The sequence below is a fragment of the Varanus komodoensis genome, unplaced genomic scaffold (assembly GCF_004798865.1).
Source record: "Varanus komodoensis strain SLA01 unplaced genomic scaffold, ASM479886v1 scaffold1, whole genome shotgun sequence".
Taxonomy (NCBI): Eukaryota; Metazoa; Chordata; class Lepidosauria; order Squamata; family Varanidae; genus Varanus; species Varanus komodoensis.
Window position 1 is genome coordinate 22568295 of NW_025335268.1, and position 27939 is coordinate 22596233.

The 27939-nt window shown below is 38.4% G+C and overlaps 1 protein-coding gene across 9 annotated transcripts in view; it reads left to right on the forward strand.

Annotated features, from left to right (window-relative positions):
- The window catches only part of CEP170 (centrosomal protein 170), a 97156-nt gene that overhangs the window by 44109 nt on the left and 25108 nt on the right, over positions 1-27939 (forward strand). For 4 of the 9 annotated variants that reach the window (XM_044419700.1, XM_044419641.1, XM_044419649.1 and 1 more), the window contains 5 exons: positions 6744-6854; positions 9774-9923; positions 18430-18556; positions 18922-20766; positions 26251-26485. In XM_044419700.1, coding sequence (XP_044275635.1) covers positions 6744-6854; positions 9774-9923; positions 18430-18556; positions 18922-20766; positions 26251-26485 — 2468 coding nt within the window. The other 5 variants (XM_044419674.1, XM_044419682.1, XM_044419667.1 and 2 more) reach the window with 4 other exon arrangements.

Sequence of the window (27939 nt, forward strand, 5' to 3'; positions counted from 1 at the left end):
AATTATTGAAGTAGTACAGGGTATATTGATAAACAGTTCTAGAAAGATTCTGTTCACAAATGACCTGTTCATGGAGTACTGCTCATGATTAAATTTACAATTAATGCTTGTTTTCTTATGCTTGTTTCTAGTATGCAGAGCATGAATTATTGGATATTATGTTGATACTTTTGAAAGTCAGATTTTCAAACCCTTAATATTATTAATCATCATCACTATTTACATACACTGAAGAAGATGGAAATACTGATACTATGTTGTGAGCTGTTCAGTAGGTTTTCTTGTGTGAGCATACATTACTGACTTTGAAAATAAACTTTCCTGTTTTTCAAAAAGAAAATGGTATGAAACAAGGATTATATTTCCTGATTTTTTTAGCTGTCTTGGATCAGATTTGTGTTAAAATATGTTTAAAGCAACCATTTTAATTGAAAAGCTAATTTCTTAATCCTTTAAAAAATAATAAGTTGTACAAATCTAAAGTTGTAATTGGGAAAAGTAAATAGTGTAACAATGCAACCCTACACATGTCTACTCAGAAATAAGTTACATTGAATTCAGTGGGGTTTATTCCCTGGAAATATATTTTAGAATTGCTGCCTAAATAGTTTAAGGTGCCATACTATGGCAGCTGGACAGAGTCTTGAGAGCCATAGAAGAAGCTGGGATTCTATCTCTAGTTGGAGCCTGAATTTGGAGTGTTCTTGCTCTGCTTTAAAGTTGTAAGACATTGTAAGAGTCAGGTATTTCTAGACTTTCTGCAGGGAGAGCAGGCTTGCCAGTGTATGAAGAATCCTGGCAGCTCTTCAGCTTCACCTCCTTGCATTCCGGGACAAAGGACTTAGATGGCTAAAACTGACCTCCTAAGTCTTTTACAGGATGGGAGGTACAAGTTGGTTATCCTCTCCTGTGCACTTCTTCCACCCTCAGTAGATTGCCCATAATTTCCAAATTTGGAGGGCTGCAGGCATCCACACTAGATTACACTGTTCAAAGAGCAAGAACCCATGTCCAGTTTAAAATAATAGTAATAATAATCATTAACTAAATGAAATAAAATATAAGAACAAAAACATTAAATTTTAACAAAGTTATTTGTTCTGTCTCTATAACGTTTGTACCAGCTTTACAATGATATTTGCTGAAATACTATATCTGACTTAGCCAAATTTACTATTCCTTAGAATACTGCTTAATTTTCTGTACACCACCAATTTCTTATAGATTTTCTTTACTCTGTAATTTAGCAGTAATACTAGCTTATGTTTCATATTTGTTTCAAACTTGAAGTTACACTCAAGCTTTCATTTTATTTTTCCACCAACCACACCACATTTAAGGCTTGGAAAAATTATCTGACATTCCTTTCAAGTTTCTAGAAATGGAACTTGAACTAGATCTATACATGTTTTGTTTTTAAATTATTAACATTTTATTTTGGGATAAAACCTTGAATATGTAATTTTAAGAGTAAACTCAACTCATACTAATTGAAATGCCCATACCCTCAGTTCAGAAAACTGACCATTGCAAATTATATGAAATACAAAGTAAGTGTTATAGATTATGTCAAGTGGAATTTTTTTCCTTTGATAATGTGTGTTCTTGAACAATTGACATAAAAGATGTATAATACAGATGTGAAATCACATGAGTTCTTACTGATCTCCCATAAAATTAATAAATCTTAGTTGTATGTTGAAAAAGGGAACTGAAAGGTACACATTACATTATGAAGAGCAACATGGTACATTTTGTTATAGACATTTATGCTACATATTTAATGTCAAAATCTCTTGGAAGTTATTTGATGGAATACCATGTCCAACTGAATGAATGTCACAGCACCACTAGAGATGGACCTCATCTTCTTATCTTAGGCAATAACTTGCTTTATATTTTGGACATAGTTCAGATAGCCAAAACAAATCAAGGATGCTTTTTATCAGCAGAACATGATGCATTCTGATTTGAGTCCCTTTATTTTCCAGTGTTATATAGCAGATAACCTGAGAAGGAACTGGACTCCAACTCTACATAACATTTTATCATAAAAGCCAGCAATTAAATGTGCACACACTCTTTTTAAGTTATGAAGGGAGTGTATATTTTGTACATACTTCAGTCAAAATGAGAAGTAAGAAGTTGTCTTTGCCGCTTACTGTCTGAAATGCAGATGATTGCTGAATGTTGCCCCTGAAATTGCTCCAAGAGCAAAAATACATTTCCACTGAATGCAGGAAATCTGTTTTAAGGAAATGGTAGATTTCAGCTTCTATACAACAATTCTCGGTGGTTCCAGAAGTATGATGAGAAGATTATTGGTGCCAATCTGGTGTGGTGGTTAGTGTGTTCGATTGAGGACTTGGGAGTTCTGGGTTCTAGTCCCCACTCAGCCATGAAGCTCACTGGGTAACTTTGGGCAGCCACAGACTCTCAGCCTCCCTTAACAGGGTTGTTGTTGTTGTGAGGATAAAATGGAGCTATGTAAGCTGTCCTGAGTTCTTCAATAGAAGGAAAAAAGGGGGGATTATAAATGCAATGTAACAACAATAGCTCAGTTATTGAAGCTTGTCTACCAGGTTGGGCTATCTCCCTTGGAGCTGTCACATGGGAATAGAGTGGTACCTTGGCTCATGAACATAATCTGTTCCAGGACTCTGGTCGTGACCCAAATTGGTAGTGAGCCAAGTCAAATTTTCCCATAAGGGTCAATGTAAATAAGGATAATCCATTCTGCAACGATTTCTTTACTCACAAAAATTTGAAGCAAAGTGACAAAGAACAACAAAGATCGCAGCCATCTCCCCCGCAGCGATCATGCGGGGGGGTGGGGGGAAGCGGGTATGGGCGCATGGGGGAGGAGGCGGGCGCAGGCGTGCTTGGGCAGGGAACGTGGGCGCAATCTCCCCCCCCCCCACCATGACCCCGGCCGTCCCCCCCCCCAGCACGCCTGTGCAGGGAAGGCAGGCGCACTCGTGATCGTCACCTGATGCAGCGTTCATGACCTGCAGCCAAATTTTTATGAAATTTCTGTTCGCAACCTGATTTGGTCGTGAACTGAGGCATTCGTGAGCTGAGATACCACTGTATTTTACTGTATATCAGGAGCTGGAAACACTGAATTGTAGCAGCAGTTATGGCCAAAGTTTCACAGCTTTCTAAATTAGTGTCATGTTTTATTGTAGGCATGGAATTCAGTCATATGTTACATTTTGTGCTGTAATAGAACAAAATACATTAAAAGAAAATACCACTATTTCAGTGGATATAACTTACCAGCTTTGAAGTTCTTTCTCCGATGAGGGTGCTGCTTCCTCTATAGGATATGGGAAAAAACGACAGATCCTTAACTTTGCTGAAGTACCATTTCATTTTTTACAATCTAACAGAAAGAAGAGAGAGGACAATGAAGCAGCAACAATATTGAAACATAAAATAATCTGTTCATGGTAAAACAAAACATCAGTTTTTGTTGAATCATCCTTAACTGTAAAACTATAGTAGTATGTTTGGAAACTATGGCTTCTTTCCACTGGCTAGGCTATATATCCTAATTGGCTATTCTAGTCATCTCTAACACTCTGAATATGAAAGCATATGGCTCTCATATTCAGAATGTTAGAGATGACTAGAATAGCCAATTAGGATATATAGCCTAGCCAGTGGAAAGAAGCCATAGTTTCCAAACATACTACTATAGTTTTACAGTTAAGGATGATTCAACAAAAACTGATGTTTTGTTTTACCATGAACAGATTATTTTATGTTTCAATATTGTTGCTGCTTCATTGTCCTCTCTCTTCTTTCTGTTAGATTGTAAAAAATGAAATGGTACTTCAGCAAAGTTAAGGATCTGTCGTTTTTTCCCATATCCTATAGAGGAAGCAGCACCAATATTGAAACATAAAATAATCTGTTCATGGTAAAACAAAACATCAGTTTTTGTTGAATCATCCTTAACTGTAAAACTATAGTAGTATGTTTGGAAACTATGGCTTCTTTCCACTGGCTAGGCTATATATCCTAATTGGCTATTCTAGTCATCTCTAACATTCTGAATATGAGAGCCATATGCTTTCATATTCAGAGAGCTAAATTAACTTTTTGAGGCAGTATGATATGAAAATAGAGGAAAATTCTTATCTAGGAGGAAGGGTTTTGATAGTGGAATTTTTACTGTAGAGCTTTTGGAACTTTGAATGACCCCCCCCCCCCTTTCAGCATTGTGGCTTACATATCCTTTACCATCTAGCACTAAGTGGCAACATTTTCAGTTATATTTTGTGGTGTTTATTTATGGGCCTTTGGCAATGAGATGATTCATCCTATATTGCTGGAGGAACTAATTGGTTAACTGTTGTTGTTTTTTTACATATAGTGAACCTAGAGCAGTTGTATATAAATGTAGTAAACTAAAGTACCATTGTAGGGTGTGTGTTCTTTTTTTTGTGGGGAAGGAGGAGGATGAAAGATTCGTTGACTTGTTATTGAAGTAAATTATATCCAGAATAAATGCTATGCATTACTTTTCAACATTTCTTATTGTTGAAAGAAGAACAATTTCTTGAAATAGCTCCGAATCAGAGCTATAGGTACTTCCAAAAAATAACCATTTGTGATTATTATTTGAAACAAGGGATGGGGTGGAGAGGTATAACTTCTGTTGTATGTCTGCCAATAAAGAGGTTTTTATCCTGGCAGGACTGGTTTATAAGCAAGTCTGCTGCTGAACGATTTTTTTTATATTGAACGTTCCTGTTTGTTTCTTTGATTGTTGTATTTTATTGCTTTTTTAATTTACTTGTCTTTCTGCTATGTCCTAATTAAAATTTTGTTGAGAGTTAGTTGCCTCAAATGTCATTAATAGACTGAAAGATGACATATAAATTAAATACATAAATAAGGTGGCCAATTGACCTCGAATCAGATACAGCTATGAGTAGAAAGTGTAACAGCATTATACCAGCATGATAAAGAGCTGGGAAGGTGATGGTCCCAGAGCACTAAATATGTTGCGTACCATCCTTGTTACAGTTAAGGAATTCTGAGTTTCTAAGTCATAGAATATGGGTGTACTTCAATCATGACAGAAACAATTATTTTCCTGAGAATTTCACATCTTTTGAAATTACAGCTATTAATAAAATCGGAATCAATGATTTTAATGGATGAAGTTGTTTTCTGATGCAATATTTTATTTAGAGGAATGGGAAATGCTAAAGGCAAGATTTTCTGCAATACTTAAAGCATCCAAAGACAGAATCAAAAACAGCTGTAAGTACAGCTGTGTTATGGTTGACTTGGAGTAGCTCACTCAGCCAGAACATATCAATTCCATCTTACCCAAGTCCAAAAGACAGAAACCTCCCTTTTGCAATCAGCTGCAGGTCTTTGCTGAGCAAACTGCCAGGTCACTTGACACTGGCATTGCAATGCAGACGACGTGGCTGAGAGTATTCCAGGACCAAGCACTGACTCCTAGCAACACAATTCCCAAACCACCAAGTGCTTGAACAACAAGACTCTTCTAGCATCCACCTCAGAGATGGGGATGAACCATTACTGAACAACACAAGTAGACAAAAACACAGCAGACAAAAACAAAAGAGACTTTTCAAAAATCTCCACCCTTGGAAGGAGAGCTAGACCAAAAGAGATAAACTCTGCTGAGAAAGGAAGTGGGGCATGATGTCTTTCTCTTCCTGCAGAAGTTCCATGAACAATGATGTAAAGGTGCTTGTGGCAGGCATGCAGAAAGATTGTCTGGGTATAGTTTTTCCCAAGCAAAGGGCAGAAACAATGATACAGGCACCTGGAGGACTGTCCCATGAGTAGAGCAGGTCTGCAAAGAAGCAAGTAGACAGCACAGGGCTATGACAGCTAAATTGTATTTTTCCATTCTGTTCTTTACCACCAATTTGCTACTTTGAACTGCTTATTGTTTTTTTCACTGAAAGTGGTTTACCTCTTTAAAATGCTTATTATTGTGTGCTCCAAACTCTTAATTGATATTTTATCCTGTTTTCACCAACACCCAGATTGAGTGCTTTTTTTTTTGGAGGGAGCAGGGAGGCCCACCAGAGGCCCGCCACATTTTGGGGTCATGCTATGCTATTTCAACACCCAGGTTGCACACAATGTGTTAAATACAACTTGCAATCTAACTGTTCTTACTTAATAGAAGCTGCAAAAAAGCCCCAAAGGACTCCAGAGGGTTCCTTGGCAGTCATTCGCAAACGACTGAGTTTGCTTGGGGACTGAGGAGGAGACTGGGTTTATTTTATCTTGGTGATGGCAGCTGCTACTAGTGATCACTGCTGCACCAGATGTAATAGCCTGGAAATGCTTGGGAGCAGAATTTTGGGCAGAACGGTGCTGCAGTTGAATGCAAAACTCCCATTGCCACAGCTTTGGTAATGCAGTAGTGAAGGATTTATCCAATAAAATGCAACACGTCTTTGTTTAGAAATTGAGTAGCCTGGGAGTATTGGAAGCTATATGGAGAAGTGCAATATTAATTTTTCTGCATTCTTCTCTTAATTTTAGGAGTGTCCCAAAATGGAATTAACTATATTCCATGGGCTCCAGAATATATATCTCCAAGAGAAATACACATGCTCACAATCTAAATTTAGACTGAAACCTAAACAGTCACTTCAGGGTTTTTTACTTCCTTTTGAATGAGTGATCTCCATAACGTATCAAACTGTTTTTGATGCTTCCTCATATTTCTTTAACAGAAGCCCCTCGATGTCAAGTGGCAAGCATGTTTTGAAACAGAGGTCTCAAATACCTACTGTGCATGTGGAACTAGTTGTTCAGCTTGTTGGATCCAGGCCATAGCATTTAAGGTATCTTTACCAGTGCCTTATATGACAGCAAATAGCAATAGTGGAAATATATGAATGGATGTTGCAGTCCAAAACCAGTAGAACAGCTTCCTTAAATCTGAAGTCTCTGGAAACATTCTTTTTCTCTTAAGTTTTAAACTTAAGCAAATGAACAGAGCATACATCTCTGCTGATACAAGTAAACTGAGAGAAAAGACCTAACCACTTCTAACAGAAAAGGCATGGTATGACCAAAGTTTCAGAATTTCAGCAAAAGGTTAGAGTAAGTAGTTTCACAGATTAATAAGTGGACTTTGGAGATACTCTTTTGGGGCCTACTTCTGTAAAAGATAGGTTGGTTTTGCTCAAGATATTGTAGTCAATATTCATTATGTTAAGACGTTCAGGGTGCCTTCTCAAAATGAATAATTAGCAGCAGGTATTTTTTTTACTCTAGAAATTTTGTCACCCTGATGATAGGCAAGTATTTTATGCCAGTGAGTTAAATATCAATTAACAATAGAGCCCAGAATGGGAAGAACCATGCAACTAGCTCCCTGAGCTCAAGATGGAGTCTACTGAAAGCGGGGCTCTTCTTTCTTCTTTTCTCTCTCCAGCAGATTTGGATGAGACATTAGAAGAATAAAAAGAATAAGTCTTTTTATTAGGGTTTAGCAGGTAACGAAGCAATATTTTCTTTGAGAGATGGGATAAGTATTTGCTCATGTGAAGAGTTGAATCCAAACTTGCTGAAACATCCTCTTCTTCCCTCTTTTTCAGAGTGATTCTGGCTCCATTCTCAGGGTGGGTCTTGTTTGAGGGCTAGACATTGGCCACTTTTTAATTTGTCTCCTTACATCAATAAATTCCCACTCATTCTTCTCCCCACCCATTTCTGAAATGGTGTCTTCTTTTTCCAAGGCAGGCTGTTTATCATGCTTTATCTGAGCATCTTTCTTTGATAATTTTGGAACTGCAAAGTCATCTGCCCTCTGCCTTCTCAGAATCAGACAAATTTATCTGAGGAGACCCTAATGTGTGAAAGCTGGGCCCCTCTCTACAGATCTACATATTTTGTTGTTGTAGTTGTTGTTTTGCTTTATGGGATATTCATGTAGATATGCTGATCCTTTCAGAAGCAAAACGATCTTCATTAACAGGATATTATTACATAAACTTTGTGTGAAAATGCTTAATAGTGTATGTCCCATTGTTTAAAAGCATGTACAAATGCTTGAATCCATATAACAAAACCTTTTCTGCATCTTGCTCATGATAAAGTAAGTGTAAAGATTGTTGTCAAAGATGAAGTGAATAAAGATACCATTTGTTACCAAGAATAATTTGTTGTGGAAATGCTTCCAATTTAATGGGCAGCTCAGAAAAGCAGTGCTGTAGTGGCAAAAAAGAAGAAATATACAGATAGGGAAACTGAAAGAAAAATATATGAAGAAATGCAATGTCTGGAATATAGAGGGATCTAATCTTCCTGGGCTCATGCCCAGACATGGCATGGTATGCCAAACCTCCCTTTCCCCATGTTTACACATTTGGATGACTTCAAAGGAGTATTGATACATGTGACCAACTGCACCACCTCACGCAAATGGATAATGTCAGAATAGGATGTTAAAGATAAGTGGGAGCATTAGCTGGATACATTAGGCTGGAGAAAGCTAATGCAAATGATAGAGGAATGCAGTGATCCCAGAAGAAATGGGTAAGTGGTATAGGTAGGCTATAATCTGCACGTGTCAGTTACTTCGATCCAAATAATTGAATCCAAAACCTTTACAGAAAGGCCTTGGGCACAATTGAAAGCACCTTGTTCCCCAAGCAAGGGAGTTAAACTAGGTCAGTCCTGACCCTGGCACACTGATTTCTACCCCATTGATGTCAGTAGGAGCACAATAAAAATAAAACAGGCATGGTTGGGGGAGAATATCCTTTAGCTCAGTAAGCCATTGAGGTTGATGGAAAAGATGGTGGTGGAGAAGAGATGGTTCCTTTCCCACATGTATTTATTTGGCAAATGAGAGACAACAGAAAAGCAAGGAAAGATGGTTTTGTTAATATACAAAGAGGAGTTAATGTGATGATCTGTAGTATCAGTTGGGTTTATATTGGATCTATGCAAAACCTGATGATAAATGTTGATGCTAGCATTAAAATTCAAAATTTTTTGTACTTTAGCTTCATTCCTTGCAGAATATTCTCATATCTAAGTTCTTCAGCAGACTTCAACACTGCATCATACCAGCTTTAGGAATGGTAGGGCACTACCCATACATTCAAAAATTCAAAATGCAAAAGTTTCATTCTTGAAAGTTACCATTGATTTTCATTGTCTTGGAATGCTAACTCCTACATTCATGCCACACACCTATGCATTGTGGATATTTCCATTTGTGCTCCTTTTGTAGATCTACACATTATAGAAATGTCAATATTGGTTACATTTCTCCTAATCCCAAGCAGGAGAACCTTCCATGGAGCTTTGGCTATTGGGTGGTATAGAAATTTATTAAATAAAAAGTACATTCTTTATAATCAACCCAATGTTTGCAATAAACACATGTATCTTTATATATTTAAGCATTGTTCTAATTATTTTGTAGCATACCAAACACATCTATAAATTAAACCCATTTGAAGGTGTTTTTTCACACTTAGTCCATTCCTTTTTTATTCAGATTAGCCCAACCTTACAAAAATGATTAGCTAGTTTCTTTGAACCTTCCCCAAAAGTGATACTTATCTGCTCAAAAAAAAAATTCTGTAGCAATTTGGTGACAAGATTTACATGTCAGAACATGTTGTTAAAGCTTAAAAAGAAAGAACTGGCATACTGATTTGGTAGTGGCACTACCCATACATTCAAATTGAGTATGATCAGGAAGGCTTTAAGTTAATGTGTATGATGATTTGTTTTATTTTCAGGTTTTTGGAGTGGATGACAGCCAGGATTATAATAGGCCTGTTATCAACGAGAGCCAGAAAGATTTAGTAAAAGATTGGGCTATAAATTCTGCTACAGTAGTGCTGGAAGAAAAAAGACCACTGAGTACAACTGGATATCTTGACACAGAGGTAGAATTCAATTTTTGATGGGTAGTCTTCTTTTTTCTTCCAATAAGGGAGAGGACCTTAATGGAGACAGTGCAAAGTAGCTAGCAAGCAGAGCTTTTATTGACTAATTTCTATATTAATCTTTTATCTAGCTGGATCCTTTAGTAGAGTTACTCTCGTCTCTTAGTACTTAAAAACCATGGCCCTTGCAACTCTTTCCTGGCCTGTTTCAGTACTATGTAGTATGTTCTTCCGCACAGCATTTTGTTTCTGTTTGCAGCTGTGCACATACTGAACTTTTCATACAGACAAGAGAAATCAATCTTTGATATATTGGGCAGCTAAGGAAATACTACAGCACTGTTTTCTGTATGTGGTCAAGAGTAATTGCAACTCTAAGGAAAGGCTTGCAGGGACTGAAGTCAGATGAAAGTTTTCCAGATCATACTTTTCACTGCTTCTGGAATGGCAGTACTTAGATAATCAGTACAATATATGCTTGCGCTGTAACTTTATAAAGTATATAAGCTATAAACTTTAGAAGTTTCTAGTAATGTTTAACAGCTCCATAAAATAAGCTTAAATGCACCTCAGAAGAAAACTTATGTTTCACACTTCAAAAATGCTCCGACCATGCCACCTACTGACTTTAGATTGAACCCCAGGTGTGTAAATATAATTAGTGTGTTGCCTTCCAGGTAACATAAAGAAGCGGAGTTAAAAACATCCAAAGCTAAAATGAGTTTTTCCTGTGTTACCAACATGCTAAATTTCCTATGAATATTAAAATTACCCTAATAGAGAAAGACAGTGCTGCCCTAATAAACTATTGATTTTACTTTGATTACACTATTATATTATCTCATCTCATCCTATTACTTTTTCATAACCTGTTATAAAGCCAAGGGGTAATTCACACATCTACCCTATGAGTAGCTACCCTATGAGTGTCCCATGGTTTATTGGTTGTTTGCTGAGCAATCCACAGTACATTCACCAGATGTTCAGGCTCACCATGAGCTGTTCTCCCCTTCCTTTCCCATCTGTCCTCCAGTCAGTTTTAGTCTTGGTAGCAGAACCTGCCTTGGCTCCCACTGTCTAGTCTGATTATTATTGCTTTTTATTCACAACCATTTCTGTTTTTCAGAGCTTAAAAATTTCACTCAGGGTTAAAATTATTATTGCTTTAGCCCTTGAAAATTGTGCAACTATGTTTGCAATTTCTATATCATTATTTTTATCAGCATCTCAAAAAATAGCAAAAGATGGTGCACCAAAAGTAGGGGGAAATCACCTGTTATCCTCTCAATTTTAAGTGTTGAATTGACATCTCTCCACCTGTTCAACAAGACTACAAGTCTTCAGATATCCACTTCTGCAGTTCCATGACAGTTCTAAAAACACCAGAAATGCAGAAATATTTGCAAATCTAATGGCTGTGAATTAAATGGAAGGGAAATTGTACCAAAAATGGCAGCAAATGTCCAGCTGTTCTGCTTGATACTACACAAAGACTAGGTTCAAATGGTACAACAACTCATGATGAGTAACCAGCCATGATGGATTATTGTATCATGGTAAAATGAGATGGCTTTCTATAGGGTAGCTTATTTCTGGTGCTAAGCCATCCTGCCAACCCCAGTGGCTTGTTGAACCAACAAAGGCTCCAATTTCATTTGAACCCAGGTGGTCAACCCCATCATGGATTTAGGGAAGTGGTGAGCAAGCAGAGAGCATTTTTTTGTTGCTGAGTATTTATTCACATACTTTTCAAAGAAATGTGAGTATTTGTTCAAATACTTTTAAAAAGGAGAACCTTTCTTTTGATACTTGGGGATTGCCTCATTGCATTCACTTTCCTGAGTAGCTGAAGGGAAAGCTACTCGAGCACTTTGGAGAAGCTTTCAGTAGTTGTCACTTCAGAGTCTGTGGAAAGCAATCTCTAAAAGAAAGGGAAAGCCTGAGCAGGGAGCTGCAGCTTCAGTCACTAGGTTACTTCCTGGAGTAGGGAGTAAATGAAGAGGGGACGAGCCATAGAAATCTAGCTTATTTGTAGGGTAGGTTGCCAGGTTGTGTGAACTCCCCCTAAAAATGTTGTAATGATCCATCTTAATATTGCACAATGAATCTCAATATTGGTTCAGTTACACCATTAACAAGAACTATTGTTCCACCAGAATTCTAACCCACACTTGGAACAAATTTATCATTGTACCCCAAGTGCCAACTGCTGCCTTACTAAAATGTAACTTTAGAAATTCTATTTTATAAACATCTCTCATGCATTAAATTGAAAGTGGAAAGTCTAGAATTGAAGCAAACATGGATGACTCTAGCCTCACAGTCTCAATTCTGAAACAAAAGCATCTTTTATACAGAATCTAGATTCTGTGAGTTTTATTTGGCATTATTTTTCCTTTAGTGGGGGTTGCAAAAACCAATGAAGGGAAGACAGTCTGTATGAAGGTTTTGGTTTGAGAAGCTGATAAACTATATTTATTGCATTTCTTTCCCACCCAGTAGCTGAAGCTGTCTGGGTGCTTTACAATAAAAACTTTAAGACTGCACACTGAAATGTAATATAGATGTTTAAAATTGCAGGTTTTAGTAAGCAAAAATCTATCAGCGGTGCAAAGATTAATATACAGTAAAAGATTTAAAACAACAGAAGCTGAAAGAATAAACTGCCTGAGCAAATAAAAGAGCCTCATCTGGTGCCCGAAAGATCACAACATAGGTGCCAGGAAAGATCTTTGGAAAGATCATTGTGCAGCAGGGGTACCACAAGTTGAAAGGATTTTCTTCTTATGAATCTCATCTCATTTGGCAGGAACTCCCAGCAAAGGACTGCTAATTATGAACTTAGGATCCAGACTGGCATACATGGGACGAGACAGGCCTGGTAAACTGGCCCCAGGGTGCTTAGAACTTTGCATATTCATACCAGGGCTTTGAATCAGTCCTGGAAATTGATTGTCAGCTAGCGCAGATGAAAATGTACAAGTATAATATGATACATGGGACAATAATATTAACAACCTCACCACCCTATTCTGGACCTGATAATCCTGAGTATGGTTAATTGGAGCTAGGTAATCACTTTCCAGGTAAGGGTACAGTTGGTATATTAGCCCAAGCTGAGGAAAAGTGCTCCATGTCCTAGAGGCCACTTATTTAGTGACAATGCTGGATCTCCCCCAAAATACAAACCTGATTGCCAAATCACCAGGGCCATCTTAACAGCATTATGGGCCCCGGCCAAAGCAGTGTACTGGGGCCCTATGACAACTACAACTACTGTTAATTTTGGAATTTTTCCAATTTTCCAAGGGTTAACATACACAGATTAGTATGGGGCCCACCGGCAAGTGCCCATCAGGCCCATGCATTAAGACGGCCCTGCAAATCACAACCTTCCCAAGAGCAGGTGGAACATCTTTTAGCTGAGCAGATTAACTGAAACTAAAACAATGTTTATCTTCTCTGGACTGAATTGCAGTTTATTTGCTCTCATTCAGTCTGTGACTGTGCCCAGTCATTGATTCACAGCAACCACTGCCTCACCTAGATTTGATGAAGAGATGGAGCTGGATGTCATCTGCTTTTGATCACACCTTAGCCCATTTTGAAAAACATGACAGATAGAATAGAATTTGTAATTTCTTGGACCTAGCCAGATATCTGCTCCCTGTGTAATAAGCTATGAAGAGTTGATTTGTTCACATAATCAGGACTCAACAATTAAAACATCCAATAAACGGTCTTTGACCATAGGTGGTATAGTAATGAAATATGATGATGATGATAAATAGGAGTAAGTTTTGAGATTTTTCTCAATGAGTTTTATTAAAGAATGTTCCTGTCTTGTAGAATCTATAGTAAGTGACTCCATAACATAGCCATAGCAACCCATATATACATATTCTATATGCACTTTAAGATGAATGCTTCCAGCAAAAGTGCAGCTGAGAGAGTTTTTGCTCACGTTCCTGGATCAACCACAAAAGGTGAAGAAGGGATATCATGTGTGGAATCATGTTCTCTAATTTCTGAGTTGATAACATCTTTTATTTTTTTTCTCCTCAACTGTTGTAGGATTCCTGAGCTACTTAGTTAATGTTCTTCTGTCTCAAGACACTGAGAAATCCCAGGCTTTCAAGTTCTACTAACCTTGCAAAAAGTTTGTGTGTGTGTGTGTGTGTGTGTGTGTGGAGGGGGGGATTAGCCTCTCAAATAATGTTGACTTCAAAAACTTCTTTATTTATAACTTATTTTGGTATTTCCTTTTTTTACCTTGTTTTCAGAACAAGAGAATCAAGAAGATTATTGGAGGTGGGGTTCAGTTTGGGATAAGCAGTCATGGGAATAAACAGTGTAAATGCTATCCAAAGGCCATTTGGTAATCCTCACGCTGCTTACCCTGGAGTAGTCCTACTTAAATTGGTGGGATTACTTGACAAGTATATCATTTTTCAAAAACAGGTTGAAATGGAAGTACATCCCAGAAAATAAAATAGGAAGATACACAGAATTTGTATGTGTGACAGTGTTTTTTGTTTGGTTGCTGGATGCACTTACACTTTTCCATTTCCTGTTACTACAGTGAAGTTTATTGTGTTTAGAATGTCTGCTAACAACTTGAAAACTGCAGGAAATTTAACTAGAAATTAAAAACACATTGAGTGTAGCATAAAGCAGTAGCATAGGAATTTCTAGACACAAATGTTCTATATCTTGTGCTAGCAGGGATCACATGAAGGAAGTGATGTGCAAAATATAAATCATGTCTGCCTGGTTAAACACTGTTGCAACTGAAGGACCTTTTTAATCTTCTGAAGATGACAGAATTTGCCAGAACTTTCTAGTTCACATGTATTTTCTGTTTCACCTAAACAGGCAAATATTTTATGGCAAATCTGTGTGTGGACACATGCCCTGAGACTGAGTCTTACACATACATTAAGTTACAGTATTTGTTTTAAATTCAATTATTACAAAAGTGAGGTAAAAAGTAAGGATCTGATTACAGCATATTAAGCTAAGAAAAAATTAAATGGACAGAAAATATATATTTTTAATCTTAAATGGAACCAAATCTGAATGCTCTGATCTTTTGTGAGGAAGGAATTCCAGAAATGGTGAGAAAGTCCTTTCTCTGGTTGTCCCCTCCTCACCGTAGATACTGGACTTCTGGAAGACATACCTCTGAAAACTAGTTCATTACATAGAAAGAATATGCATTGCAAAGTATTTATATTGGGGCGGGGCAAATTATGATTCTCCAGATGTTTTCATCTATAAAGAAAGGCTCTCCCTCACCACTGTCTGTGCTTGTACCTAAATTAGGCAAATGTGCATTGCCTGATTGATGAGTAATTCTTCATAAAAAAGCTAAATGGAGAGCAATTTTGTGTACAAATATGCATTTGAAAGACCATAGGAGAGGAATGAACCCTTTTGGAATCCTTCTCTCTGGTGTCCACATACTTTTTTTTGTGCTCTGCCCAAATGCTTGCAGACTCCCAGTGTGCAACTGACAACCTTGCCAGTCATGAGTGACTGCAGCATGCAGAAAAGGGAGTGCTCTGAGTGGGTGTGCCAGCCACTGTTCCTTGCAACCAACCTTCTTCCTTGCCCACTGCTGTCAGTAGAGGTGTGCACTCCAGAGGTGCACAGCCAAACCAGACAGCCTCTTGGTGGATCATTTCTGGACCCTGCAATGTATTGTTTCTCCCCACTTCTGTGTATAGCACCCATAAAGCACAGTGATGTACACTTACCATTAAAGAGTCCCAATGGGGGTCAGAAAGTCAGTGGAATGTCACAAGTTCAGCATCTTAGATCTTGGCTTTAATCCTGGCTGGGGTCTTGCAGACAAAAAGAAAAGGAAACATTCTCTTTCTCACACACACAGTCTTGCGACAGTAGTTTAATATCACATTGGAGAGTATGCTTTAAGGATCTTATTGCATGGATCAGATAACTGCGAGGACCCAATCTAGCTGTAGCATGTCCTCCCTTTTGCTTGGTTGGTGTTGTCCAACCCATCTTTTTATATTAATTTGGCTGATGATCGGTGATTTCAGGTTTCTCTCCCACAGTGGACCTTTTTAATCATTCACCTTCTCTATGGTAGCAAAACCGCTAAATTAATTGCACCAGTAATCATGTGGGTCAAAAAGACAATAAGCATTTTACAAATCTGAACAGTGTTGCTTTCCCCATCACTTTACCTCCATGCTGGCTGCCTCTTCACTGTTACATTGCTTTATTATAATTCTGGAAAACATGGGAACCTTAGTTGAGCAAAAAGTACATCTTTTTATGTATTTCTTTGGCTTTTATGCTTTATATTTATTAGTTTTTTATGCTTGTGTTATATGCTAATTTAGATGATGGGGTTTGTTGTATTCAACCTTGTACACTGCTTTCTAAGCCTTTTTCATAGAGCTGTTTGTGTGTGGGTGGGTGTTTGGGTGTGTGCACAGTGAGCATCAGGAGGAGCAGCTGGTATAGGAATCCCATGTGACTAAGTGACTGGACTGCGGTCTCTTTCTTTTCTGTTCTGCATGTCTCTGTCCACCTTTCTGCTTTCCTAATGATTGCCTTCTGCTATCTGCTATTTGGGTTTACCTGTTGCGTAAGATAACTGGAAGATGAGGACACTAATCACGTTTCCCATTTAGGGAAAAGCACTGACTCTCTGACTACATTGAGTGTATGTTCTGTTCCATGCCCCTTGGTTTTGATTTTGCAAAGACGCATGCATCATTGTTGGCCAGCATTATTAGTAAGCTTAGGAATATTTGGTGTTCAAGAAATAGTTTATTCACCTACTTTTTGTACTTTCAGTTTAGGATTTGTATCAGCAGGCATCTCTTTCAGTAACCTGCATGCACAGCCTATATTGCTTGCATAGAGACACTGGCTGAGTTCACTTGAAATGCCAACCTGCCCTGGCAATAATCTGGGGTAGGTTGTATGAATCAGACAGGGCTTGACAGGCTTGTAGCAGGTATTTCTCGTGCTCTGCCTCACTTCCCCAGGCAGTATCCCAGGACACTATAAGGACGAACAAGTCTTTCTCTGACAACCGAAGCATGAGCTCATTTCAGTTTCCTGTACCCTGTCAAAAACTCCCTGTTGAACAAAAAGGGCTTCTGTCCTAAAGTGCAGTCAGGGGAAGCTCTGGCCTTGGCTAGGGCAGTGGGCAGCCCCTGCACATTGCCCCAACCAAGACTGGGAGTTCCTCCCCATTCCATTTCAAGGCAGGAGCCCTGTTTTGCACTGTGGGGACAAAGAAAATTTGTCTTCTTTTTACCTCTGGTGCAGAGATCCAGTCTTGGAAAGCAGCAGGGAGAATGAGGGGGGTAATTGGTGCTGCTCCTCAAGAACAGGACACTACTGCTGAGAGGTTTGCTGTCTCTCTCAGCATAAGAGTGGACCTCTGGGCAGAAGGCAGGAACTGATGATCTGCCCAGCAGCACTGTCCCATCCTCAGTGGCTCCACTGTCCAGATTGGCCCCCCTCAACTCCCACCTGAAAATAGATCTCTCAGGCAGGAGGTGGGGTGAGTGATCCGTTCAGTGGTTGTACCTCATCCTTGAGAGCACTGCTGAGCAGACTCGGTACCTTCCCAAGTTCAACCTCCTGCCTGAGAGTAGACTTCTTAGGCAGCAGGCTGGGGTGGCACTGTGGTACAGATTTCTGGTCCTGCCTTCTTGCCGTCCTTGCTAGCATTTTCACAGCCATGGGGAAGGATATCTGCTCCCTCTTGCCAAGGGATCTCAAGGTTGTTCATCAAGGAAGAACAGGTCCCAGTCATCCTTGTCGGTAGCTGAAGAGGTCTAATTTTGAGTTGCCAGCAAGAATGGCTACTTCTGACAGCAATCTCCAGGTGTTGCTTGAGCACTTTCAAGGTTGCTGTCAGTGAGGCTCACCTGGCAGCCATTTGCCAAAGGAGCAGGAGACTTCTGCCATTCTTGAACTATTGGAGTTCACCTGGTGGGTCATGCCATCAGGGTTCAGGTGACAACAGTCCTAGCATCTAGGCTGTCCATCTAGTTTGGTGGGAATCCATTAACTCATGCTAGTTTTTTTTTAATTGTTTTTAAAGTTGTAATGTTATGCTGCCCTGAGGAACAAAAGCAAGGCCTCAGTGAGCATAAGATTCCTCTAAGCTCTTGAATAGAATAACCCTGCTTTGACTCCCAAAATAGCAGAAGCCTCATAGTCACAGGATGTATAAAGGTTGAATACTGCAATCTTCACAGGATGTATAAAGGTTAAGTATTACAGTCTCAATTCTTTTGTGGCTCCCTATGAATTGCTTTCTCAGGTTCTTTTTTCATAAGTAAATAAGCCTAGCTATACATCTGTCTACAGCAGTGGAAGGCAGTGTGGTGTCTGAGGGCATGCAGAGCTGACTGTTAACTCATTTGAACTTCTGAGTAGATATGTGTAAGACTGTGTTGTAAGAATCAGGTATGTTTAATGTAATTGGTATTGTTTTTTTTCCCCCCATCAGGAAAGCACCAGTACATCTGGAAGCAAACGCTGGGTGTCACAGTGGGCTAGTCTGGCTGCTAATCATACGAAACATGAAGAATGTGAAGTACAAATGGAATCACCTGCTCCTGCTCATCTAGAAAATGGTACTTTAAGTAGCTTAGTCAGAAAGCTATTACTTCAGTATGAGTAGGGACATTTTTCCTTTGTCACAATTACTAGTGCGTTTCATTTTGATCAGTTTAAGGTTATGTTAAGATGTGTGATCTTCTTAAATAAAACTGCCATTATTTAGATAGTTTCTTATACCTTATCTCATTGTAAATAAATGAGATACATTAAAATTAACATTCTGAAAAGCACATGTGACAAAAGATAAATGATGAAAAGCAAGGTTTCTCCTCAATTGATCATGTTGTTGAAATAACCCATGACAAATAATAGAATTTCAGTACTCTTGTTTAACAGGGTCTCTCCTTCCCCCTCCTCCCACATTTTGTTTGGTTTTTAGATACTGACATCAGTGAATCTGGCCTATCAGTTAGAAGTGCTGGCTCAGCAGCCTCTTTGATTAACCAAGGAGACCGAAAGAGACGAACACTTCCCCAATTGCCAAAGGAGGAAAATATCACAGAAGGACAAAGAACAAAATTTACAACCCATCAGAGATCAGAGATAGGTGAAAAACAAGACACAGAACTTCAAGAGAAAGAAACTCCAACTCATACTCAAAAAGAAATAGGACAAGCTGCTGATAAAAGCCTGACTAAAGCAAGCAGGGCAATGAATGGCCTTTCTCCTAAAGCGGACAAGACATTTTTTCACTCTAACAATTGCCTCTCATCTGGCAAAGATCAAAGTGAAACTGGCAGGGAAACATCAGTGGTAAAACAAGCTTTAGCTAAAATTCACCAGCAGGAACAAAATGAGCTAGCACATTGGATCCCCACTAAATTAACTTCTTCAAAAACTCTAAACCAAGTTGAAAGAGGAAGAGGAGAGGCTTCTCTATCCCATAAAACAGATAATAAAGAAAAGGCATCAGGACGTAGTACAGGCAAAACAGACGTTAAAGTGGCACAAAGTGAAGGGAAAAGAAAGAAAGTTGAGGAAACATCAAAATGCCAAGCTACAAAAGGATTTAGCGGGGATAAGAAAGAAACATCAAAACCATTAGTGAGACAGGGCAGTTTTACTATAGATAAACCAAGTACAAATATACCTATAGAGCTCATCCCTCATATTAATAAACAGACAGGAAATACTCCACCATCATTTTCTTCAACAAATACCAACAAAATATGTGAGAAAAGTGATTCAGTGGAAACAGATTCCAGTCTTGATACAACACTTATTTTAAAGGACACAGAAGCTGTAATGGCTTTCCTTGAAGCTAAGCTGCGTGAAGAAAATAAAACAGATGAAGGACCTGAAACTCCCAGCTATAACAGAGATAATTCGATCTCACCTGAATCAGATGTGGATACTGCTAGTACAATTAGTTTGGTTACTGGAGACAGTGAAAGAAAACCAACCCAGAAACGAAAAAGCTTTACCACCCTTTACAAAGATAGGTGTTCCACTGGTTCTCCTTCAAAGGATTCTTTAAAGTCTTCTACAAGCGCTAGAGAAAAAACTGAAAAGAAAACAAAAAGTCGTTCTTCAGAAACTGGTTCAAGGAGTGATTCACGCAAGATTGTGCAAAGCAGTGGAAGAATAAGACAACCTTCAGTGGATTTAACAGATGATGATCAAACTTCTAGTGTACCCCATTCTGCCATTTCTGATATATTGTCTTCTGACCAGGAAACATGCTCTGGCAAATCACATGGAAGGACTCCTTTTACCTCAGCAGATGAACATTTGCATTCCAAAACAGAAGGTACCAAATCAGCTAAACTGAAATCTCCAGCATCAACTTCACAATCTAGTAAATCAACCACACTTCCAAGACCTCGCCCCACAAGGACTTCGCTTTTACGTAGAGCACGGCTTGGTGAAGTGTCAGATAGTGAGCTTGCAGATGCAGATAAAGCCTCGGTGGCTTCTGAGGTATCAACTACAAGTTCTACATCCAAGCCCCCATCAGGAAGGAGAAATATTTCAAGAATTGACCTGCTTGCCCAGCCACGTAGAAATAGGCTTGGTTCTTTATCAGCAAGAAGTGACTCTGAGGCAACAATAAGTAGAAGTACTGCATCATCTCGTACTCCAGAAGCCATAATTAGAAGTGGAATTAGGCTAACACCACCAGCAGATAGTACTAAAGTTTCTCCAAGAATTAGAGCTAACAGCATTTCTCGCCTGTCGGACTCCAAGTCCAAATCTTTGTCTTCAGCCCACAATTCTCCATCAGGTAAGAGAGTGTTTCAGCCTCATCTTTTTATACAATAATTCGTTCTCTCCTCCCTGTCCATTTTCAAGTGATAATGAAGGAAGGCATACTTGCAATCATTTGAATAATACAAGGTAACTTTAATGCTGCTAATTACAGAGCAAAATGATAACTATTTGGATGAATCTCTTACTGCTAAATGCCTAACTTTTTAATCAGTCATTCATCTTTTTTAGAAAATATATTTAGAAAACCAGTTATGACTTTTCCCTAAGAAACTTACACACTTGAACAAAAGACTAAAATGTTTTGCACTTCAAGGTTGCTTCTCAGATCTAATGCTTATACTGCATGTAATTTTGAACATAGAGTGATACTATCTATGCTTAAGCTCCTGCTTACCCATTAAATGATTCTCGCCAACCTTGCCTTAAACCTCTTCTCCAGTTTTGAAAAAATGCAGCAGCAGAAACTTCATTCTTTTTTTCTAATGGTCTCTTGCTAATTATAAATGGTAAACATTTATTTCAAACCAACGTTGCATTAGGTGGTGTATGAAAAGCATTTAAAGCAATCCATTCCAAGTAGATTTGTATTGTCAGTTTCATGGAGGACAGGTCACTTCATATGTTATAATTAGGAAATGTATTTTTCTATAGCAGTGCTCCATACAGCTCAGGAGCTCTAGGTCAGTGGCATAGTAAATGCTTTGCATTCAGAAGGTTTAGTCTAGGTTCAATCCAGGTTCAATTCCCAGTATCCCCATGTATTGCTGGAAAAAATCTTCCCTGAAAGCTGGGAGAACTGCTGCCAGTCAGGGTCAACTGTACAAGACTAATGGAACAGTGTTCTGACTCAGTATTCAGCAGTTTCCTGTCTTCCACATTCATGTGTTTATCTGCCCAGTTATGCAGACAGTTTTCGCATCACTACCAGCTGCTTCTGAGAAAATGAGCTAAAGCCATGGAAATTTAAATGAATCTGGTTTGGTATACATGCAGAAGAGTTTACAAGGTTGTAGAGTTCACATATATTTCTGTTGAAAAATCATTTTTAATTTCTCCATCTGGAGCTTAGACCAGTTGCTTCATAATCACTTTGTGAAACCTGAGGCCAGAATCTGAAGCCTGTGCATGCACCAGGGTAAAGATCTCAAATGTCTGGCATGTGGTCCAAGTCTGATCTGTTACATTATCTCACTTGTGGGAGTCTTGTGCAAGCCCATCTTCCCCAGAGAAGGAAAATGGAGCAAGAGAGCAACTAAGATGCAGCACTCTTCAGTTAGCTTTACTCTTTCCTTCTTAGAGGATGAGAGGGAGAATGAACCCAGCTTCAGCCTCTGCTGATACCTCAAGAAATGTTTCCTTAGGGTGCTGCCTGAATCTCTTGTTCATTACTCCTGCACCATGATTGGATGCATCCAAAAGCTAACCTTAATGGCTCTGGGAAGCCTCTGGACTGACATCTGGTCACAGTATGAGCAGCTGCAAAGAAAACTTGATGCACAAGTTTAATTTTTAAAACTGTGGCTACAGGGTGGAAGACCTGTATTAGCTTCCTCTGAACATGATATCTTTTCAGCCTTTGTGGTTGCTAATAGGAATGTTGGGGAAGTAGGCAATAGATTCATATGAGTTTGCATTTCTGTGAATTTGATCTTTGGAATCTACTGTGGATCACCTTTTTCCAAGTCATGTGGATTCTACAGATTTGTGAACTGGTTTTTTATTTGTGTGTGGAATTTGTATTAAAATGTGCAAGTGACAGCACTTTAGCATGACAGCACTTTAGCATGACAGCACTTTAGCATGAATAAATCAAAATTCTGGTATCCAGAATTTTAGATCCAGTTCTATAATCCATTTCTGTCACTGGGTTTCAAAAGATGCCTGACAATCCACAAAACACTGAGAGAGTGGTTTTAACAAAACCCACGCATTCCTAGTTATTAGTGAATTTGAAGCAATCTTACTGTTGGATTGTTCTAAGTGTCATTTAAAACTCTCCTGCTCTTCCAGATTGCATTTCACTCTTGGCAGAGACATCACTTTAAAATTTATTCCTGTTAGCATAATCTGTCATCTTTAGGTGCATAAAATCTGCCTTTTCCTTTGTCCATGGCAGCTTTAATGTCTTATCTTGAGCTGAATTGCAATATTCATTGACATAAGAAATTAACAGTACTAGCTATTTGTTTACCTTATACCCCACACATACCAACAGTATTCAAATAAAATCCAACTGTCAGTTTTGTCACCATCAGTACATTGAGTTTCTCTGTTTTAGGGCGGGAGGTGGGCACAAGCTTGTCCTTTGGTTCAGATGGCAAAATGTCTTGCACTGGCCCTGCTATTCTTATTCATGTTTGTAAGCCCCATTCTAACCAAATAAAATTTCAAAGTTTTTTAAATGTGTTCAATTTTTCAAATGCACTGTTTTAATTTTATTATAAAAAATAGATTTGTGCCAACTTCTGGCTATGATACAGCTTGATACTTGGTTTTTCAGATGAAAATGATTTTTTTTTTAAGATTCACGGCACTGGGATGATTGTTTTACTTTTATCCACATCTTTGTGGTGTAATTAGGCTCATTATTACATTTTAAGGAAATACTTTAAATCTGTATGTCTTAATTAACATGATAAAAAAACTATTTTGTACACAGAGGCATACCGTCTTCTCCCAGACCCAGATCCTGCTGTTGAAACTTACAGTGGTAGAGTACTAGAAATCATATTTTGTTTTTGCTGTTTTTTCCAATTTTTACTCATAATTATTTTTTCTTTAAATGCTCATGTTGTACAATGCTGGGTTGCAGGACTAGCTCCAAATTGATAAACACTAACTAACTTTTAAAAACAGTTCTATCATCTTGACTGTTTAAACAGCCCTAAATTGTTTTTAAAAAAACCCACCTTGGATTAAAGCATTCTAAAAACAGGCATACACAATTGGGCCCAACTCATAACAACTCTGGACCTCGATGATTCTGTTTTTGCATGCTTTTAGAAATAGGTGCTTTTTCTGCTTATTATGCTAATAAATATATTTAAAGTGAGGGAAAACGATTACCTAAAAATTGAAAATAAAACCAGGTTTATTATAATCTGCATATAAACCTGAAAAAAAATCTGGAAGTGACATGAAGGTCTTTCAGTCCTTGACCCATGGAACTGTAATAAAACTGTATTCTAAATTCACAAGTTACTTTGTTTAATGACTGTTAAGTTCTGTTCTCCTTCTACATTTGCCATTATGTTCACATACTGTTATTGCACTATACTATAAATTATTAAATTTTCATTACCATTTGAAGAAAATCAGTTGTTTCCAGAAGTATCATTATGTACTTTACCAGTTTTGGCAAGAAGGACATCAGACTTTCAACATATTGTTTTAGTGTTGTTGACTCAATAGTCAAACTAGATGAGAAGCTATTCATAAAATTAGCATTTATGTAAATACTTTTTTTTAAGTTGCAGGTATGGAGATTTATATCAGGACTCTAGATAGGGGTATGATTTTACATTGTTTGTCCCCTGCTGAGGTCTTGTTATTTGTGTGCATGGAGGAACCTCTTTTGCTCTAACAGGCATTTTTCCCCTCAGTGCACATAGCAATCACCTCCACACTCACCAGTCCGGACTGGAACCATTATAGAGGCAAAAGGATAAAGTCCCTTTATCCTTATACTGGGATCCTGATTTGGATTGGGCTCCCACACTTCAGCATATTTCAGAAAAGCCATCCATGATCCTGCTACTTGCATGAGTGGCATTGTATTTAATTGGCTCTCTTATTTATTTAAAATAGTTATAGGCTCCCTTTTAGAGTATACCCTCTTGAGGTGACAAAAAACCAAATTTTAAACTGAGTTCAAGGAGATTGCTATGGGGATAAGCAATCCTTCAGATTATCTGAACCCAAAATGCTTTAAGGACTTAAAGACTGATATCAGTACTTTAAATTGAGCCTGAAAATCACTGGTGGCCAGTGCAGCTGAGTCAGTATAGTAGAACATGTTCCAACCTACCAGTAGTAGGGAACAAATGTTCTATCAGTTGAAGTTTCCAGTCGTGTATGGATTGAAGCTAGGTCCATCCTCTTAAAATATAGTTGCAATTAGCAGATCATCCTAAGCCTATTTAAAGGCACTTCTGGCTGCCGCTGTCACCTGATATTCCCCAATTAGCGTTAAGTTCAGGAGAAGCCCAAACTGCATTTGATTCACAACCAATTGTAACACACCTCTATCTCGTCTGCATTAAGTTCAGTTTGTTTTCTCTGATATATCTTATAACCATCCCTAAACACTGTCTCAAGAGTTCCAGACCTTCTTAGAATAAGAAGATGGAAATGCAGAGTAGCATTGAGTTTCATCTGCATATTGATGACACTGTAGCCCAATCCTACAGATGCTTTCCCTCTGAAGTTTGATATACAGTTTTTAAAAATATTATGAGAAACTATAGGCCAATATTGGACCTATAAGCCAATGGTCCTTGGAAATGGAAACACCTTCTAGGACTGATCCTCCAGGAGGGACTGAAACCACAGTAATGGATGCCTCCTGAGCCTAACATAGACAGACAGTCTGTAAATGTTTGGTGGTTGATGCTATTGAAAGATGACAGAGATCCAGAAAAACTAATAGGGTAGTACCCATCCCTGTATCCACTCCTCCCCACCAGCACCATCAGTTCCCCAGCATAACTGATCCACCAGGGCAACCAATGCCACTTCTATCCTGAAATCCATTTGGAGTGATCTAAATTATCAGCATCATCTGAACACTGCATCAAGTACTAATGCATAGTCCATAGCTGACCTTCAGACCGTCCGTTTAACAGAAACTGCTGGTGTTTGAATCTTCAGTTCCCTGGTTGTTTGGGTACTGTTATTCTTGCAAAACTTGTGTTCATATTAATCTAGATAACCTTTTAAAACACACATGGGCTCACACATACAGAACAGGGAAAGTCATTCTTACAGCTCTCAACTTCTAACTGAAAATGTGCATTTTGCTTATTGTCAAAACTAGATTTCAGGTAAAACAAACTGTCAGTTTTCCTCTCAGAGATTCTTTCCTTCATTTGTAATAATTCTATTTCTTTGTGTTGTCTAATGTAGAATTATACATTTCTGACACCGGGAAAAATTTGCAGAAAAAGTACATACTCACTGTTTTGGAAAAGAAAAATGAATTGGGCCCTTGTTGTGATTTTTATCATGGTTTATATAGGAGACTAGTAGCATTCCTGTCTTATTAACTCACCATTGTACAAAGAGTAACCTTTTGTGCATTTTGTAAATTAGCATTTATTCTTTAACACAATTGTAGTAGCTTTCTTTTTGAGCTGTAGTCAGCAAACACTTTTGTATGAGGTACTTTGGGTTTGGAATTAAGCAACTGTGGTGTGTTCTCACAATGTTTCTAAAATTTTGATTTATTTCTTGCAATAGATGCAACAATAATTTTTTCTTAATAATTAAACTAATTTAGTAAATTCAAGATGGAGGCGGTTTCCTACTGATTATGCTTCCACCTCGGAAGATGAATTTGGATCAAACCGTAATTCTCCTAAACATGCCCGTCTACGTACTTCTCCAGCCCTGAAAACTACTCGATTGCAGAGCACTGGAACACCAACGCAAACTAGCAATATCTTCAAGCATAGGATAAAGGAACAGGAGGACTACATCCGTGACTGGACAGCTCATCGAGAAGAAATAGCAAGGTTGGCTTTCAGGGAATGAGTACTTAGTAAAGTCATCAGCCAGTCACAAAACATGCTTAGTTTTGTTTCTAGATATACTCTACCAAAATGGTTGCGTGCGCCATGGAAGTGCTAATAGCTTTCTTTACTAACAGGCAAATATGTTATTGTATTGTTCTGAGCTGCATACTGGTTATGTTCAGACAATAGTTTAACATGGCAAGAATGCGCTTTAGCAAGTCTCAGTCAAGCACCTTCCCCATGCCTCTGACACAACCATGAGAAGGAATTCAGAAATTTTTGCTTTCAGTTTAGACAGCTTGTGCTGCCAAATCTGAGAAAGTGTACTTGGATTTAACTGGCTTGTTTGGAACAAGCCAACTTCACGCCATGAAATATCAAGCTGTGCTGCAGGAAGAAAGGGGAGGGGCTCTGTGAAGGCTTAAGGCTTGTTCCTGTCAAGCTAACCTGTTGTTTAATTTGACATCTACATGCCGCCACTGTGAATTTCTAATTTCATTGTGTGCTGCAAATGTGGTATGCATATAATTACTATTTAATATTTACTTGTGCCTTCAATTTGAGAGTATCTTCATAGAGTAATGTCATCCCTGAGAGGGGTTTTACAATCAAACTCAAGGTAAAGGTTTTTCAAGGGAAAGGTTGACTTGTCAGGGTAAGGAGGAAGTAGGAGGAGAATTAACTATTAGCAGACAAAATGATTCTATTGTACTTAAGATCAGACATTTCTGAGTGTCCATGTGCATAGAGGCTTTGGAATTGCACAAGATTTGAAGCTCTTTTCATTACATGTGATCTGAGTGCAGCTTGAAATGAAGTGGAACAGTGTAATGGTTGTAATGAAACAAAGTGGAACAATGTCACACCTACGTATCACACATAGTGACTATACCCTACTATAGTATAGGCAGAAGATAGAAAAGAGCTGTTCCAATGAAAGTTCTCTCCTCTCACTTATAAATGTCATGTGAACATAAGTGGAACATGTTGCTCTTCCTGACCTTAATCACTGCATGTAGAGGATACTGCCTGAGTTCAGAGATTTGGCAGGAAAATAAATGGAATATGTCAGTTTGGGTGCACTTGAAGGATGGAAGTGCATGAGCTGAAGACCCATTCCTGATACCATTGCACATAGGGGAAACAGGTAGCTGTGTCATTTAAATATTGTGCAAAGCCAGTAGCAAGCAAGCTGGGATGATGCTTGCATCTTCAGGCCCAGAAAAAACATTGTACATGTTGTGTGAGTGCTGTTATTTTTTTTTAAGCGTTGCAAGTGTTTGTCAGGAACTTTAATCAAAATGAATTCATGTGGATTGGAAGGAACAGTTTTGTACCAACCAGATTCCATGCATGGTTTTATTTTGTTAAAACAATGAAATAATCTTTTGTAGTTACTCATATTTTCAACATCATTATTTTATTTCCCACCTCTCTTTCAAGGAGTTTCAGAC